The 17,124-nt window shown below is 34.5% G+C and overlaps 1 protein-coding gene across 17 annotated transcripts in view; it reads left to right on the forward strand.

Annotated features, from left to right (window-relative positions):
* PTPRK (protein tyrosine phosphatase receptor type K) overlaps positions 1–17,124 on the forward strand; it is a 604,334-nt gene that overhangs the window by 551,807 nt on the left and 35,403 nt on the right. For 6 of the 17 annotated variants that reach the window (XM_089332697.1, XM_089332699.1, XM_089332700.1 and 3 more), the window contains exons 14-16: positions 9,306–9,444; positions 10,535–10,576; positions 12,495–12,524. In XM_089332697.1, coding sequence (XP_089188823.1) covers positions 9,306–9,444; positions 10,535–10,576; positions 12,495–12,524 — 211 coding nt within the window. The remainder of the gene's footprint in view (positions 1–9,305; positions 9,445–10,534; positions 10,577–12,494; positions 12,525–17,124) is intronic. The other 11 variants (XM_017345362.4, XM_070073618.2, XM_017345363.4 and 8 more) reach the window with 4 other exon arrangements.

Consider the following 17,124-nt stretch of genomic DNA (forward strand, 5'->3'; position numbering starts at 1 on the left):
TTAACCTGGGAGCCCCGTATAGATTTGACAGAGGTGATCTGAGTCCTGTAGTGCCCCATGGCTATTGGTAGAAAGATATGCAAATTCTGTTTTCCATGAAAGATAATCAATTTAGGCCTGCAGGATTCCCACAGACTAACATAAAGCAATTAACTTACCATCAAAGGTCACTAAGCATTCTTGAAAGGAACTCACTGTGAGTTCTCAGAAAAAAAAAAAAAAAAAGAAGCAGATCAAAATCCTCAAAAGACTGCACATAGCAGGATTGTCAAGTACAAAAGAAAAAATAGCAATATGTAAAACACTTAAAGAAATTACGAGCAAATCATACACATTAGCTTGATGCTATCAGAAACAACTGAAAAAAGAAACATTTGCTAAGAACTAAAGGGAATTTGTCAGGAGCAAGGGCATAATTGTCCAAATTTTAAAATAGTTGTTTGAATGGAATTAATAGCTGGTTTGACAAAAACATTTAGGAAAATTTTAGCTAGAATTTAGATCTGAAGAGGTCAAGCAAACTACAAAGAACGGCTAGGACGTTCTTGAAGAAAAGAACGGAGGCATGGAGCATGCCCTTTATATGCTAAAACATATTATATAGAGCTGTAGTAAGTAACAGCATATGCTATCTGCACAGAATAAACTTGTTGCCTCTTAGAAAATAGTAGAAAATCCAGGCAGTGATTCATGTGCTTATGTAATTTTGATATATGACAGAATTGATTAAGTGTGTTAGTAAATCATTTGAAAACTGTACACAAACAACTGGGTAGTTGTGTGAGGGTGGGGGTCTTGAAATATTTTCCTACCATACTTCATACTGAGAAAGCAAATCCATGTCAGTCTAAGGTTAAACAAGAAACACACAGTGCTAAAACTTTTAGAGAAAAAAAGTTTTTTTTTTTTTTTAATTAAGATTGAAAAGACTTCTTAATAAATGCTGGCCCACCAAAAAATGATTGACAAAATTATGTTCAATAAAATGAAAAGCTGCCTTTTATCAAGATGCCATAAATAAAATAGAAGAAAAAACTGTAATAAAGTAGGCAAAAATAACCTCCAAAATGGCACCTTAACATACTGAAGTTTTTAAGCTGAAAAGAGTTTGGAAATGACAGTGGCAGAAAGGGTATCTCTGACCTTTCCTATCCCTTTCTCCTAAAGCAGGTTATAAAATCTAGGAAAGATGTTTTAAATGGGCCTTGCCATTTTTCTCCATTTATCATACTTACCTCATTCTCTTTGCTCTGTCATACTTCTCTGTGACTGCCCTTCATCAAGCATGCAATGAAAAACACTGTGGTTTACCTAAGACTTTGGGTCTTCATTATGTTATGAAGGCTCCCTTGTCTCATAAAACTTACGTTAAATAAATTTGTATGCTTTGTTTCTTGTTAATCAAACTTTTGTTGTAGAGATCCTAGCCATTCACTTAGGGGTTAAAGGGAAAAAATGTCATTCCTCCCACATACCATCCAGTATGAGAAGGAGTTTGTGACATAGCTGACAAAGGACTGGGATCCATGTATGAAATATTTCTACAAACTGACAAGAAAAAGACAATCAAGTAAAAACAACATTGTATACTGAACATTTTTAAGAATTAGGTATAAATATTTTAACAAAGTATCTCAAGACAAATCAGTTAGCTAGTAATCAAGTCCATCTTAGATATTTTCTACCATATTGACAAAAATTATGAAATTTGGGAATACAAGTGCTAAGAAGTAATTTTAAAAGGATTTTACACACATTGTGGTTAGATATGTAAAATGCTAATAATTTATCATTGTCTTATAAAGTTAAATGTCTGTAATCTTTGTTGCAGTCAAAAGTGAGCCAAAGTCAACATGGGCTACAGTTTTCGAAATGAAATTACATGAAGAGTTTTTAGTATGTAGAGATTGGTGTTTATTTTTCTATGATAAGGTGTAAAATAACCTCAAGAATTGTTAGTAAATGAAGTTGGAAATGTTGATTGCAGCCTGGTTTTCAAAGGCCTTGTGTGTTATAACTTTTGCCTTTCCTCTTGAATTTAAAGCAGGTTTAAGAATAATTTAATCATGTTTCCATTTTAGAAAGTTCATCCTGGTAGCAATATAGAGACTAAATCTGAAGAGACCAATATGGCAAGCAACAGGATTAGTGAAAAGTGAAAATGATTGGGTCTTGAGGCAGTAAAAGTTGGAATGGAAAATCTAGGACAGGTTCAAAGATAGCTTAATAAATAGACTCAATTGTCTCTTTTACCCAATTGAATTAATTTAAATGTGAAGCTTCAAAACTTTATGTGTACAATAACGTATTTTCCCTTAAGTTAGTATAAAGTAAAATACTGCATTACAAATTGTTTACCTGAAATATGTTACTTATAGCTTTTTTCTTAAAGATTTATTTATTTTTATTTATTTGAAAGGCAGAGTTAGAGAGAGAGGAAAAAAAGGAGAGAGAGAAAGAGAGAAAGATCATCCATTCGCAGGCACATTAGCAGGGAGCTGCATTGGAAGTGGAGCACCTGAGTCTCCAACCGGAGCCCATATGGGTTGCTGATGTCGCAGGTGGAGAATTAACCTGCTATACCACAGTGCCAATCCCACTTAATGCTTTACCAAGAAATATTCTGACATTTTGTTCATAATTTTGTATATGATTTTGAAATGCCATTTTAAGGCTGGTGCTGTAGCATAGTGGGTAAAGCCGCCGCCTGCAGTGCCGGCATCCCATATGGGCACCAGTTAGGGACCCGACTGCTCCAATTCTGATCCAGCTCTCTGCTGTGGCCTGGGAAAGCAGTAGAAGATGGCCCAAGTCCTTACAAGTGTGGGAGACCCGGGAAGCTCCTGGCTCCTGGCTTTAGATCGGCATAGCCAACTGGGGAGTGAACCAGCAGATGAAGACCTCCCTCTCACTGTCTCTGCCTCTCCTCCCCTCTCTGTGTAACTCTGACTTTCAAATAAATAAATAAATCTTAAAAAAAAAAAGAAATGCCATTTTAAAACCAACATAAAGAATTGAAAACTAGGAGAAAATGTTTTAGAATGTGAAACTAATTCAAATATTTATAATATTAATCTATACTTTTAGTTCATAAAATTGTGTAAAATTGTGATAAAGGTCTACACCATTATTTTCCACATCAGAAGTGTTCCGGTAATAGTCATGTCTTTATTAAATAAGAATTTTTTTCAGGTATGCTAAAAACAAAATATGAATTATATAACTTTCCTTTTTTCACCAATAATAACCCAATAGACCCTATTTTTATAGTTATCAAGACTATAAAAGGCTAGACAAGTTTTATAAGATCATATTAGATGATGAAGCAAAATGACTTCAAAGGATCATTGAGTTAAATAATACATATTTCAAGATGCCCATAAGGCTTAGACGTCCACTGTGGCAGACTGTTTAATTAATAACATGTACTTTACAAAACCCATCATTATATATTTATATGATATTCTGCTAAGATTTTAAAGCTATTTTTCAGTAATGTCAGTTCCCCTATTCATAGTTTTTCATTTTTATGTGAAGGACCCAAAAGGCAAACATCTAGGTCATAATCTACTCAGCAGATTCTACTACTGCTTCTACTATCACAAGTGTTTTCAGTTTATAAAATACTTTCACATCATTATTTCAGTTGATTTTCCTAAAGGATACATAATATAGATAACAATTTTTTAAATTTTAGCAATGAATGCATTAATTCTTGCTCATTCTGGCACAACAACTAAAAGGAAGTGCTAAAAATCAAAACAAGGTATTGGTGATAACAAATTCTATGTGCTTTCCCATGATGTTGGTATGTCCCAACACTGTGGTCTGTGGATAGGTTGTGGCAGATGGTAGAAATGGTTAGTCCTGTGTAGGAACAGCTAGCACAGGGATTTGATATTTCCATAGACAACTTAGAAATGTATGTACTGGGGCTGCCATTGTGGTGCAGCAGGTTAAGCCGCTGCCTACAACACCAGCGTCCCAAGTGGTCACTGGTTCAAGTCTCAACTGCTGTACTTCTCATCCAGCTTCCTGCTAAGCATGAGCCTGGGAAAGCAGCGAAATATGGCTCAAGTGTTTGGTCCTTGGCCACACAGGCCGGAGACCCAGATGAAGTTTCTGTCTGTGGCCTGGACCAGCCCTGGCTGTTGCAGCCATTTGGGGAGTCTCTCTCTCCCTCAGTAACTCTACCTTTCAAATAAATAAATAAATTTTAAGGAAATAAAAGAAATGTATGTACCAAGTTCATCTTCTGCTAACATCCCCACAACAAGATCTGTATCTGATCAACTATCTGAGCTTTATGACGATGGCAACTGATATTCTATGTAGTGGTGAATCTACAATTGTTATCATGCTTTGATTTATTCAACAGGCACTTTTTTGCATTCTTGCTCCTTTTCAGGCCTTAGTAGAAATACAGTAGTAAGCAAAATTAACATAGTTCTTGCTGTCTGTGTAGACAGCTGTACCATTAATGAAAGAGAAAGAAATAGAAAAGGGGCTGGGATGAGATAAGAATATGAGTTCAGCTTTGCACATGGTTTGTTTAAGGTAACTGTCATACATTGAAGTGAACATAGAATAATCAGATGACCATTGGTCAGTAGTGCAGATAGGAGCTCTTGTTTAGAAATATGTTTTTTTGGGAGTTATCAGCATGGATGGTAACTGAAGTGATGGAAATGGAGAAGAATATCAAGCCAGAAAGGTGAGAAATAGCATCAGAGGCTTAGATTTGAGGCTGGTGTTGTGATGCAGCAGGCTAAGCCACCACTTGCAATCCCAGCCCGTATCAGAGTGCTGGTTCAAGTCCTGGGTACTTTGCTTCCTATCCTGCTTCCTGCTGATGTGCCTGGGAAAGAAGTGGAAGGTAGCCCAAGTGCTTGGACCCCTGGCATGAAGGAGGGAAACCAGGATGGAGTTCCTGGCTTCTGATTTTGGTTTGGCGCAGACCTGATTTTGTGCTCATTTGGGGAATGAACCAGGCAGATCTTTCTGTTCCTACCCCCACCATCTCTCTCTGTCACTCTGCCTTTCAAATAAATAAATAAAATACATCTTAAAAAATAGGCCTAGGTTTTGGAGATGCTTAAAGGGTATCTGCTTTTAATAGAGGAGGAACTCACAAAGGAGACCTAAAATGGACGAGCCAGAGTCTTAGGGAAACTGTGAGATGCCCAAATGATGCAAAGAAGGTTGCAAGGAGAGAGAGGATAGGAAATGTCAAATGCTATTAGGTTATATAAAATAATATGAGGGAAGTGCACATAGAATCCAATAAACAGTAAGTCATTGGAGACATTGATGGGGGTCGGATGGAGGGACTGGGGTCATATGCCTGATTGTAAGATTCTAAGGAATGATTGAGATGTTAATGTGGACAATTTTCCATACCTATTACCAAGAAAGGAGGAAAGCACTAGTGAAATGCCAGAAGGATTTGTAGAATTTGTGTGACAATAATGTCTCTGAAGATGCTATAAAATCACTTAATACGTTTTGTCTTAGAGGCTCCCATCTCTAATATCCATCATGAAAGTAGAAGATTGGTTTTAAATGATCATAGCTATTAGATCAGTTCTAATTTTAGACAAGTTTGTATGACTTTAAAATTGTTTTACTTTTCAGTAGTGGGAACAAGGATACAATTTATAAAGTTACTTTTGCTGTTTTTTTCTCCCAAAATGCATCTCATAAATTTGCTGAATAAAAATGAAATACTGCCTTTGGTTTTTTGTGTTTTTTTTTGTTGTTGTTGTTGTTTTGTGTTTTTTTTTTTTTTTCCTCGCTGTGCTGCTCTTGGCTTCTGAACACTAGGGATTCACTGAGTGTTCTTTGGCAGATAAAAACTGTAAAGATTTATGGCAAAGGGAAGTATTTCTAAAAAGGTGCTCCACATTGTCTTTGTATATGTGCATAAATTATAAACAGGGCTCAGGGGTGCAGCCGCTATAATAGCTTTTTGCTCTCGTTGTAGAAAATAGAAAATGCTCACATAGGGACTGGTATATGTATTCTCATCAATGAATCTTCTAAGCTTGAATGGTTTTAAATAGGATATTTCTGTTCATTGGTTCTAGTAGGTCAAGACCTTACACAAATGAAATGCATGTGATTAAAGCTTCAAATGTAATAAATGTATACCAACATTTTGTAAACAGTACTGTTGATGATGGTGGCAGTAGTACTAGTAGTAATAGTAATAGTAGTAGTAGTGATGGCAGTAATAGTAGTAATGATAAATGTCACAATTGAAAAGGCCTCACAATTGAGAAGAAGCAATCTCCAAATCACATCTACTTGGAGAATTTGATTAGATTTCTCTGCTCAAGTTCAATAATTATGTTAAAGACTGATCAACAACTCCTTGCCCAAGGTGAACCAACGGCAAAAGGAATACCTTTCTCTCTGTCTCTCTCTCACTGTCCACTCTGCCTGTCAAAAAATAAAAAAAAAATAAAAATAAAAATAAAAAAAAAGAATTGTAATTATGGCAGACACTCTTTCCCAACTCAAATAAATTAATTTGGTAGCTTTTTTTCTTTTTTAGCCACTTAAATATGATTGAAGTTCAATCTTTAACAAAGGCATTAAAGTTATTACTTTAAAATCATAACATTCATTTGCATAATACATTATGAAAATCTCACTTCTTTGCAGTCTCAATACACCTATAAAAAATTCTTCCTATGGATTTGAAAGTTTTGATCCATTACCCTTGTGTCACTGTTGTTATTTTTTTTTTTAAGATTCATTTGTTTATTTGAAAGGCAGAGTTACAGAGAGGTAGAGGCAGAGAGAGAGAGAGAGAGAGAGGTCTTCCATCCACTAGTTCACTCTCTAAATGGTCACAAAGGCTGGAGCTGAGCCGATCCGAAGCCGGGAACCAGAAGCCAGGAGCTTTCTCCAGGTCTCCCACACAGGTGCAGGGGCCCAAGCAGTTAGGCCATCTTCTGCTGCTTTCCCAGGCACATTCGCAAGGAGCTGGATCAGAAATGGAGGACCAACTTGAACTGGTGCCCATATGAGATGTCGGAACTGCAGGCAGTGGCTTTACCGGCTACATCACAGTGCCAGCACTCCTGAAAATTCTTACAGACTAGAACAATGCTACTCATGTGTACTGTCCTTAAACAATCATCCTATAGCAGCATATGTTTTACTGAGTTAATGCCATTTGAAAAAATATTGACCTCTTCATATAAGAACTGATCTTACAGAGAATTTTCAGAAGCATTTAATTCTGTAAGTCAGATATGTTAAGAAAATCACAAATGGATTCTTATGATTACTGTCTAAAAGACAAAGTGTAATATGCTCATGGAACCTGAAGTTAGTAGGCTTCAGTTAGTGACTAATGAGAGTTATTGCATGAACTAAAGGTTATTTTCCTAGGGATTTCAACATCAAACATTCTTTCTCTTCCTTTTTGGAGCAGGACCTGTATCAAGCCAATCCAATTTAAAAGTTGCAAACAATAAATATTTTCTTTTTAGATTTTATAGCCAACTTAGGAATATACCCCACTTATTTTTAGTGTTTATTCCCATATCTATAAATAGACATAGAGCCATGTCTAAATTTGTCCCTTGAAAGGAATAAATTGCCAACATATTTGCTACATGTTTTGATGAATTGAACCATAAATTAGTTTGTAATGTGAAAAGCATTGAACTACATCTATTCATAATTATGAATGGGGGGAAATTTCCCTGTAGCCAGGATATATGGAAAGTGTCATGTCAGAGAAAAACACTCTTTGCTTACCAGAATATACAAGCTAAACACTTGCTATTCCTGCTGGAGAATAATGATTACCAAATACTGGTCTATGGGGAAAATTTTATCTTATGCAATTGAAATAAAACAGTTGTGGTGAGTTATTTTACCTAGTTAATGATGTTCTTTTTAACATTTTTCAAGCTATGTCTTTCCCATTAGTTTAACTTTAAATTAGCATTGTATGAAATGATACTAATATTAGATATATTTGTTGTTTTACATTTCATGGGCAAATTAAAAGGTAAATGTATCAGTCCCCTTTTGACAGAAACTGGCTGGTGCAAAGTCATCAGTAATTGGGATTTTGGGTATGGAAGCCAAAAGGAGAAGCTAAAAAGATAAGCTTGAAATGTAGTGAAGAATAGATAATTTTATAAATAAAACTTTGAAGTCCATTGAAAGATGAGGTTAGATTTAAAGATGTGTTTGTGTGTGTATCCATTCAGCTACCATCTCTTGATGCCACCTGCAAGGCACTGTAATGGATACTATAAGGCAGGTTCCCAAGTATGCTAAATCCTAAGAATCACTTGTACTCTTATCACACAGATTCTTAGCCACAGGGTCCCTAGATCAGGAAACATTGAGAAATGCTGCATTGGAAGATAGAAGATATATAAGATTTTGTCACTGCCCTAGAGCAATATATAATCCACCCTTAACTCTCTAAGCTCCAGTTTTTTTCTCTCTATCTGTGGGTGTGGATATTACTTTCTTTGCCAGTTTTCAAGGTACATGAGGAAAATTGGAAATGCCCAGAGTTACTGGGGCTTGCAAATTGATTAAAGTTATGATTTTAATTGTGTGTGTATGAGAGTGGAGTGATTTTGATTAAGAAAGGAAATGAGGGTATTCAAACAAGTTTTTAAAAACCATCTTTTGAAAATTCTCTGTCCCATATTTTTTATCTGGACTTTATTTGGTACATGAATGTGAGAATATTCCTTCATGTATCAGTTGTGCTTTGTTTATTCTTCTGCCAAACAAATTATTCATCCCAAACCTTGTATATTAAATGATGAACTCATGGCCCTAGCAGTTCAAGTAGGCATTTATTCAATCCAAACCCTGGTTCCTCGGCAAAGAGTCACTACCTAAAAGCACCAAGCACAGTACCTTGCCTTTGAGTTAACAGGCATTTGCTGAATGAACTGACATAAATGAACCTCTAAATATGACCCCACTGTCCTTCCTGTGTTGTGTTTGCTAAAAACTTGCATTCTGAATTTTAAGGACATTTGGAGGAAAAAAATAGTTCACCATCCCATTTAATGGTTATTTCTGGATTTTTGTTTATTTTTATGTTAACAAAACTTGTAGTCAAAAAGCTTTTTCCTGATTTTGACCCTGAGTCTCTCATCCTGCAATTTAGGATGCTTTTTTTGTTGTTTATATTTTTAGGTTATTTTTATTCAAAGGCAGTAACACAGTTGTCTTGTGTGGTCATATTGTCTGGGGATCGTTTTCTTTCTGTGATAATCAGCTAATTTAGTAACTTATTTCTCTGATTCATTTAGCAGCAGCAACAGAAGAGCCAGAAGTAATACCAGACCCTGCCAAGCAGACAGACAGAGTGGTGAAAATAGCCGGAATTAGTGCTGGAATTTTGGTGTTCATCCTCCTCCTCCTAGTTGTTGTATTAGTTGTCAAAAAGAGGTAAGACTGAGACAGCCTTGTGCCACTCACCATTTATGTCACTTGTTTTCAAACACTGGTTTTTCTCCTCAGGTGTTTTAAAGTCAGAAAAAAAACAACAAGAAAAATCAAGTGTGGCCAGCACCTGAGTGTATTGCTTATACTTTTTAGCTGAATTCTTATTTGGTTATTTACAGTTTAATTTGGGGTATAAACATAAACATTTGCATTGTTAGCCTTGAAATTAATGTTAGAATTTGAATTTCTGAAATGCAAAGATTCATGAGATGTTAGCTTATTTTATGAGACTGACATACTGCCTACTGCGCTAAGGAGGCGGGTGTTAGCTTATTTTATATTTGCAATGTTATCCACAATGGCAAAATCAAGAGTTTATTGTGGTACCTGAGCTGTGGCCTCTGAATAGTTTTGTGCTCTTACTCTGCATTTTTCTAAACCTTGCTGCAAATATGATAATAATATAAACATTATTTCATGAAATCGTATATTAAATATTCACTGGGGTAAAAATGTCCACCTTTTAAAATGAAGAATAAATTGTTTTTAATTGGGGATTAGTCCTTAATACTACATCAACCAATATCGCCATCTTCTGGAATTATATGAAGACATAAGATTTACTGGAACTTAAACTGAGCTCTATTCTGAGTTATTATTAAGTATACTTATAGTATAAAGCATACTTCTGCTGAAAAACATTTCCTCAGGTCAAGTTTCTATAATTTGAGCTTCTGACCATTATTTAAAATGTCATAAAGCATTGTCATAAAAAGAAATGCAATGCTCCAATCCTTTCAGTAACATATTTTTGGTTAATGCTACAGTTTGGAAGAACTTTTAGAAACTATTTACATGCATAATGCAATCCTAAAATACTTTGTGTGTAGAAGAGTGTGGACTTTATGCATTCTATTGACTAGCATAATAAATGATGTTGCTTATATTACATTAAATCCTATATGTACTATTATAATTATTTTATGCTTGAAATAAGGCATGACCATTATAGATAAGACTCATACTTACATGTTTTAACAATTCCATCAGAGTTTATTTTAATATATTGCCTCTTTACAATTATCCCCTGGAGATATATATGTTGGAGAAGACACATCTGCATTAGAAACATTAGGTATGCATTATAGTGTTTTGTGTTAAATTAGCTACATACGTGCTTTCCCAAAATAGTGCTTTTCTCCTTTTGCTGTTGTCTACCTCTGTGGTTGGAAAATAACTATATATGAGGCAAGAAGATTTAAGTATTTTAAGAAATACAAATTTGCCAATAAAGATCAATAAGTTCATTGACTATAACCTTCAGATCTTATGTCTCTGTTTAGTTTAAATTTAATATGTGTGGAGACTTAAATAAGCTGTATAGGTTAAAGACTGGACCAATCTTTGTTACACCATTAAAATTATGCTGCTCACTCAGATTAATTCTAGTCACAGAAATGGCTTCTTATTATGTCACTCATTTATTATTGGGTGAAAGTTATCACTTGTATTTCTTACTTATTTGTAAATATTTATTTTTAATTACCCTTTCTTACCCATGGTTCTTTCTCTTAGAATAACATTAAAATATTGAAAATTAACTAGCATACACTCAGTCACTAAGCAAGACTTGGGCGAGGAGTGGTAGTAAAATGCTCTCACAGCTCTCTAAACTTGCATAATGGAAGAAGTTCTTTTCTGGTTCATATTTTAAATGGTTGAATAAATCAGCTTCTCTATAAAAATGTATGATATGAGTTTTCATCAGTCTGCTTTAATTGATTGTTTTTGATAGAAAGTGTGCTTCTGACTAGGAAAAGTTACAACATTATAAATTTCCATACATTAACTTCCTATATGTATCATAATTTACTCACTTCCTCACCTAAGCAACTTTGTCATTACTTTTACTCATAGTGTGCCACACATGGATCTTGTATGACTTAATCTTAAAAGAATAGATATTATAATACTATTGGATATTTTCAAATTAATCTTAAAAATAATATATAATGTAGCTTCCCCTTTAACATATATAAATGTATAATAAAATATTGGAAATACAAACTGTTTTAGCCTCATTTTAGCTGCAGCTTTAAGGGAAATTTTAACTTTCTCCAGACATTATCCCTCATTGGCAATAATATATGTAGGTATATTTCTCGTACTGAAATAAGTTCCATGTGGTTTTGTTGTTTTGTAAAGGAATGGTTGGGAATTCAATTGAGTAAAATTTTACAGCTGAGAGTATTTATAAAGTAAGTTTTAGGCTAAGAAAAGGGATATTGCATCTTTCAAAACGCAATGTCATTTTTAATTTAATCGCTGTTGAATTATTTCCAAATGTATGCCATTTTTTCATTAGTTTTGTATTATATTTTAAATGCACAGCATGGACACATCAATAATTTCAAACAAACATAAACTTGAAATTATGTTAATGCAGCAAATGTTTTTGTGTGTTAACTGCACTTATATCCACTATAGAAATATGTTTATATATACTTGCATGGTATATATGTATATTCACATAACCTGTGTATATGCCTATGTACCATTGAAATATAATGACATCTGTAGAAATGTGGGTACTATTCTATATTATACATACATATTATATAATAGATTTTCTTTATGTTTTATATCAAAAGAAAAATTGTCTGTTAGTACACAAGTTCTATACACAGCTGTTCCATCTGTCATGACATTTAGATGGTAATGGATGATTCTACGCTTAACTGCATGATGAAAATACACAACCCATTTAATTTTTCAAATTTTTGGCAATAAAAGAAATGTCAGCATGTTATTTTTTTCCAAATTATGTATTTTAAATTTTATTTTTCTATTGCATATCTGTCTGTTTAATTGCATGGCAAAGGAAATCTAACAGTGCATGAGCAAATTGAAATGCAAAGCAAAGAAAACATGAATTTTATTTTGTTTCATTTTCTTTTTTTAACACACATTTTCTGCTTTATTGAATGTGACAGAGTCACGCTTTTCATTCACCATTGCTTCTCTTTTTCCACTGTCTGTGATTTGCTTGCCAGGAGGAGCTACTATTCTTACTCCTACTACCTGTAAGTAGAAAACGGGTGATGTACAACTTTACATGTGTTAAAGATGCAGTATCCCTTTTCAAAAAAAATAAATAAATAAATAAAATAAACAAAGAAAAACCAGAATGTAATTTTGATGATATTTCAAACATGTTTTCCTGGACACTAAAACTATGAACTTTTAATCTGTTATCTATTTTGCTAATCTTTTTTAAAAGGGATATTGTATTTTTGTATGTTCAGCTACTTTTAATTTTTCTTTATAATTTTCCATAAGTAGCTTAAGCCTACAGCCAAAAATCATCATTTACTTGCTTACATCAAACTTGTACCTTATCTGAGCAAGATGATACTTTATTCATCTGGTATAGTAGACATAGTGGTTGTAACTCACTAATCTCTATTTTTATTAACTGTTATATTTGAGTAAATGAGTCAATAATATTCCTAAAAGAAAGTCTGAAATGCTTGCAGGTCTGCGTGTGATAACATCTCTCCGCATTTCAGGAATCCAGGATGGGTTATAACTTCAGATCACCTTTTCTCTGACCATTAAGGCAATAAATATGCTCTTGTAAAAATAAGTGGGTAAAATCATAATGCTGCAGGGACAAATAAATAAAAATTCTTTTTTAGAGAAGAAAAAATTGAATTTTCTTTAATACCTTAAATAGGACACAGATTTTGTGCAACTAAGATCAAAAGAACCTCTTACCAACCGACCTGAGAACAAGCACAGGAGTCACATATCTCCTTTTCTATCCCCATGGACCATGACTCATCCTAGGTTTAGGTATAGGATGCTCAGTTGCATAAGGATTGAAAACATTGTCCATTCTATTTCCTGTAACATTTTCAATCTATCATCTTACATGCCAGAGTAGTTATTCTCTGGTCCAAAGGAAAGATACAACAGAGCATTCATGGCTCTGCTTGAGCAGTGTTTGATCCATCAGCTTTCAAGACTTAAGGATTGTGATGAAGTATGTTTGGGACATACATCCCATAGCATTGTTATCACCAGCTAAATTTAAGCTAGCATTACAACAAAATTTTATGACATTCAATAACTATCACACATTTCTGCCAACATCTCAAATATTATAAACATTTGGCATCCTAAAATCCTGCTAAAACAAGCAGGTGTAAAGTAACAGTGCTCCTAGCTTGTTGTGATAAATCATAATATCCTTGTTAAATCATGTTTGATGAAGCCAAAGGTAATTAACTGTATCATTTCATACAATGATGGAACGCTTTTCCTCTTTATGGCCCACCCGTATATCCACCTGCAGAAGTTTATGCTGTTGGCTGCTTTGAGAATGAAAGTCGTTTGCGCATCTGTCAAACTCAAGTAGCTGAAAAATGAATTGCTTCACTGTCCTGAAGTACACGTTATATTTGCTGGTTGCTCAGGGGGAGACAAAGCATCAAGCATGCTGAAATCAATAAGTATTTAATTATGAGAATGTCAGTAAGCTTACCATTAGCCACTAGTGTAAAGAATTTGAAATATTAGAATAGGATTTTCTTTTGGTTGGAGAGGCGACTTTTCTATGTTCTAGACAATATAGCAGGTTATGCAAAACTTACTGTATGACTTAGCCCTCCTGACATTTCTAGCAATAACTATAAAGAATGTCACCAAAATATACTTTGAAATGATACTTAAACTTAGCTAGTGATGCTCGTCTGAATTAGAGATTTTTTTATAAAAGTACAAATAAATTAGAGTAAAACTTAAAACCAGTATGATATGTAAGCAATATCCATTGATATTGTCATGATAATTGTCAGTTTTTGATCAAAAGATTGATGTTAGGTTTTCTTTATTTTGTAATAACCTGCGCCTACCTCACAGGGTTGTTGTGAGGATCAAGTTTTAGGACCAAGCTAGCAATTCAGCTCTGGCATATTAACAAGGGTTATCTCCACTGTAATTTATCAAATAATCTAGGCTTGTGAATGTGAACAGCAAAAGTTCCTTATTGACTGAAAATTTTACCAGTCATGCATTGGATACAGTTCGCTACTTCTTATTTCTCCTTAATCATGAAATATAAATAAATTATGAATGTTGTAAAGTAAAACCTAAAAGCTTAAACTTGTTTTCTCTTTGAGCTGCCCATCTTCAAAATGTTAACATTGTTCTGAAACCAAATTTCAGCTTGTACTATTTTCATACAATTTAGTCTCCCAAATTTTTTGAAGAAGGAATTCATTCTTTTTTTCTTGCCCAAGAAACAAATATAGGATATTATTTCTTAAGCTATTTCTTGGTGTTTTCAAATGTATAAGTGGCAAAACATTTGGGCAGTATTCATATTATTATTCACAAACGTATAGCAACCAGTTCCTAATTCCTAGAATAAGTAGTGTTTTGTGTCATATACGCTCTGTAATGTGGCAATAAACAAAACATAAGCAACAAAATATAAACGCTTAGGTCTTAGAATCTGGTCATTCTTCATTGCTTATTAGATAAACGACCTAGGGCAAATTATTTAATTCCTCTGAGCCTCAGTGAAGTCCTCCATACAATTAGAACCCCATGTCTATTCGGTGGATTGATCTGAGAATTAATGGAGTTAACAAATGAGAAATGCCAAGCACAGAACAGGCCTAATTTTTCTATTCAGCAAGTATATATTGAGTGCCTGCTATGTGCCAGGTACTGCTGCAAGTGCCAAAGAGATACAGATGATCCTTTTCATCATGGAACACACAGCGGGGGGAAACAGTCAAAAGGTACATGGCATGTGATGGGATGAATGTGTTCACAGATTGAGAACGCAGTGCTATAAAAAAAACACCTAGCAGGGAAACCTGTCCTGAAACCGGTTGTAATGGAATCAGTACTAGAAAGCTTCCATGGAAAAGTGTCTTTTAAGTTCAGACAGAACTGATGGAAGTTATCCAAATATTAGAGGCAAAAGAATCTTGTGGGTCAAAGAGCATGCATCCTATATGCTAGCCTAGAGGAAAGTTTGGGGAGGGAATTCTGTAGGCTGATATGACCTGAATATGTTTAACTAGGCCCTTGGACTATCTGCAAACTATGATAAAAAGAATATAAACAATCAGATGTATGGCTTGTCTTTAAAACAAATAAGAAATGAAGTTGGAACTTCAACATGGTATAAAATGCTAGTGGTCACTTAAGTAAGTTGCCCTAGTCAGCTCCATGGTTCTTCAAAGTCATCCACCCAGCCGTATGATGCTTACTATTGGCAACTGGAGTCATTTACTTGAAAACTATACGTTTGTGCATGGTCTTTTCCCCAAAGCCTAGAAAAATGTGACAATAGCTCATTCCATGAATGGAACCAATATCTCTAAAAATGATGGTGGTGATAGTATTGATGGGGTAGTAGCAGTGGTAATGGTGGTGGTGGTGATGGTACTTCTTATGCCTATGTCACTATTATTACCAGCTCTATGATCATCATAATTGTGATTTCTATAATAAGGACATATCCATCCTCAAATCTTAGCTTATGGCTGTCTTATTTCGGTGTCAAATCTGCTGTGTCAATGTGTTTATGTGTTGGGTATATACCTACTAAGGACAAATACGGTAATTTTAGAGGAAAAAAATTCCACACCATAGCAGCCCTCAAATTGCTAGATTAACTTTGTCAAGGAAAGTCTTTGTACATAAATTCAATCTATAAAGTAAAAACTTTATAGTGTTTGAAATACATTTACTCTGATACAGATACTAATGAGAATCAGAAGAAAAAAACAGTTACGTAGTATTTCCAAGGCAGCTTAAACTGCTGCCATAAACTTGGTAGCATCATTTTTCTGGTATAGCCTTTTAGAGTGTTTTGTATCATATATAAAATGCCTTGTTAATTTGATTTAAATCTTTACACACTTTTAGTCATCTTCTCCTTGAATGCTTCATATATAACATTCACAAAGAGCCAAAATGTATGTTATATCCTTGATGTGTATGATAAAGGTATCAGTATTTGACTCACTCAAAATTCTAAAACTCTGGTAGTTTCCAAATACCCCAAATCACTTAACCCTGATTTATATTAAAGACATTTCTGTAGTGTGACTTCTTTGCAATGAGTTTCTTTTTTTTTTTTAGAATTTATTTTTGTGTGTGTGTGTTTTATTTTTTATTTTTTATTTTTTTTATTTAATAAATGTGAATTTACAAAGTGCAACTTTTGTATTGTTGTGGCTCCCCCCCCCAACCTCCCTCCCTCCCGTGGCCCTCCCCTCTCCCACTCTCTCTCCCATCCCACCCTTCATCGAGTTTCATTTTCAATTACCTTCATATACAGAAGATCAACTTAGTATACACTAAGCAAGGATTTCAACAGGCTGCACTCACACAACCGCACAAGGTATAGGGCATTGTTCGACTAGTAGTGTTGTTTTTAAGTTTCATAGTAAAACACATTAAGGACAGAGATCCTACGTGGGGAGCTTGTACTCAGTGACTCCCGTTGTTGATTTAACAATTGGCACTCTTATTTATGACATCAGCAATCACCCGAGACTCTTGCTATGAGCTGTCTAGGCTATGGAAGCCCCTTGAGTTCACCAACTCTGAACTTGTTTAGTCAAAGCCTTATCACAGTGGGGGTTCCTTCCTCCCTTC

The sequence above is a fragment of the Oryctolagus cuniculus genome, chromosome 5 (genome assembly GCF_051225735.1).
Source record: "Oryctolagus cuniculus isolate XC-2025 breed Fujian yellow rabbit chromosome 5, ASM5122573v1, whole genome shotgun sequence".
Lineage (NCBI taxonomy): Eukaryota > Metazoa > Chordata > Mammalia > Lagomorpha > Leporidae > Oryctolagus > Oryctolagus cuniculus.